General features: G+C 53.7%; 1 protein-coding gene across 1 annotated transcript in view; it reads right to left on the bottom strand.

The window, feature by feature from the left end:
* The window catches only part of LOC100740538 (histone deacetylase 4), a 27,625-nt gene that overhangs the window by 6,487 nt on the left and 19,811 nt on the right, over positions 1-1,327 (bottom strand). The window contains 2 exon segments of the mRNA XM_024367774.2: positions 144-269; positions 1,094-1,198. Coding sequence (XP_024223542.1) covers positions 144-269; positions 1,094-1,198 — 231 coding nt within the window.

Below are 1,327 nucleotides of genomic sequence, written 5' to 3'. Positions count from 1 at the left end.
CCGCCCGTCCTACCTTCTTCCGCTCCCTTTTATCTCGCCTATCACTTAGCCTCTTCGCGTCCCTTCCGCGACGAAAATCCTCTCTCTACCCATGCGGACGGGTTCGGCCCGATACGACCGAGCCCTGCACGCCATTCAAGTACCTGAAGTCGTTGCTTCACCTCCGTCGAAGCGATCGCACTGTGGTCGTGTTTATCCTTCTTCCTCAGTGCTTCGAGTCTCTCTTTTTCTCTCCTCTGCTCTTCCAGCTGTTTTTGCTGCTCCCAGAGCTACGACAAAAAGAGAAAGAAAGAAAAAAAAAAACGAAGAAAAAACACGAGCGAAAAGACGCCTCGTTTCGATCGATAATACGACGGACGGGTAGTACGCGTTACACGACCACGGTGTGCTGGACATTGACGGTAACGGCCGATATCGTCCATTCAAGAAAAAGAGATAGAGATACAGATAGATAGAGAGAGAGGGGGAGGGGGCGAGAGGGGAGAGTGCGAGCAACGTCCAACGATAATTTTACCGCAAGAAGGGTGAAAGTGGAAGCGAGAAACGACAGGGGGAAGACACAGCGGGCAAATGGCATAGGAGAGGAGAAGAGAGGAGAAGAGAGGAGAAGAGAGGAGAAGAGAGGAGAGGAGAGGAAAGGGGAGCAGAGAACACGACGAAAGTCGAATCTCCAAGGACTCGACGATCTTTCATCCGTCGCGATTTACGACTTCTCTCGTCCCATCGAGGTACGACGCGCGGAATTTCATCGCTCGCCGCCAGTCTAGGCTCCCTCTCTCTCTTTCTCTCGTTTTCGAGTACGTCGCGATAGAGACGCGTCGCGCATCGATCGAGTTTACGGGGAATAGGAAGGTTCCGCTGGACTTTCGACTCGGAGACGGTTCGAAGACAATGGATCTTGGACGACGGTGGTTCGATACTCGGGAGGGTGATGGCGTGGTTCGTCACCCTCCAGAGAGAAAGAACCGCACGGAACGGTGACCGAGAAACGAAATTGACGAGGAGGTGACACGCGCTATCGAACGAACGAACGAACGAACGAACGAACGAACGAACGAACGTTACGCGACGCGCCGCGACGAACGCGACTTACCTTTAGCTGGTGCATCTGTTGCTCGTGTAACTCGGCCAACTGTCGCTCCTGGGCTTGGTACTGTTGCCGCAGTATTTGTTGCTGAAGTTGATGATGCTGCTGTAGCTGAAAGCACAACCGACGCGTCCAGAGTAACGCTCGAAACGATTTCGAGATTCGTCTTGGTGGCGCGACGCACAGATTCGAGATTCGAATCGAGAACACCGTGTGTACGCGCATAGATGCGCGCGCCGC

The sequence above is a fragment of the Bombus impatiens genome, unplaced genomic scaffold (assembly GCF_000188095.3).
Source record: "Bombus impatiens unplaced genomic scaffold, BIMP_2.2 scf_0361, whole genome shotgun sequence".
Lineage (NCBI taxonomy): Eukaryota > Metazoa > Arthropoda > Insecta > Hymenoptera > Apidae > Bombus > Bombus impatiens.
The sequence above is the reverse complement of the archived record's forward strand: the minus strand, read 5'-3'. Positions and strand labels throughout refer to the sequence as shown.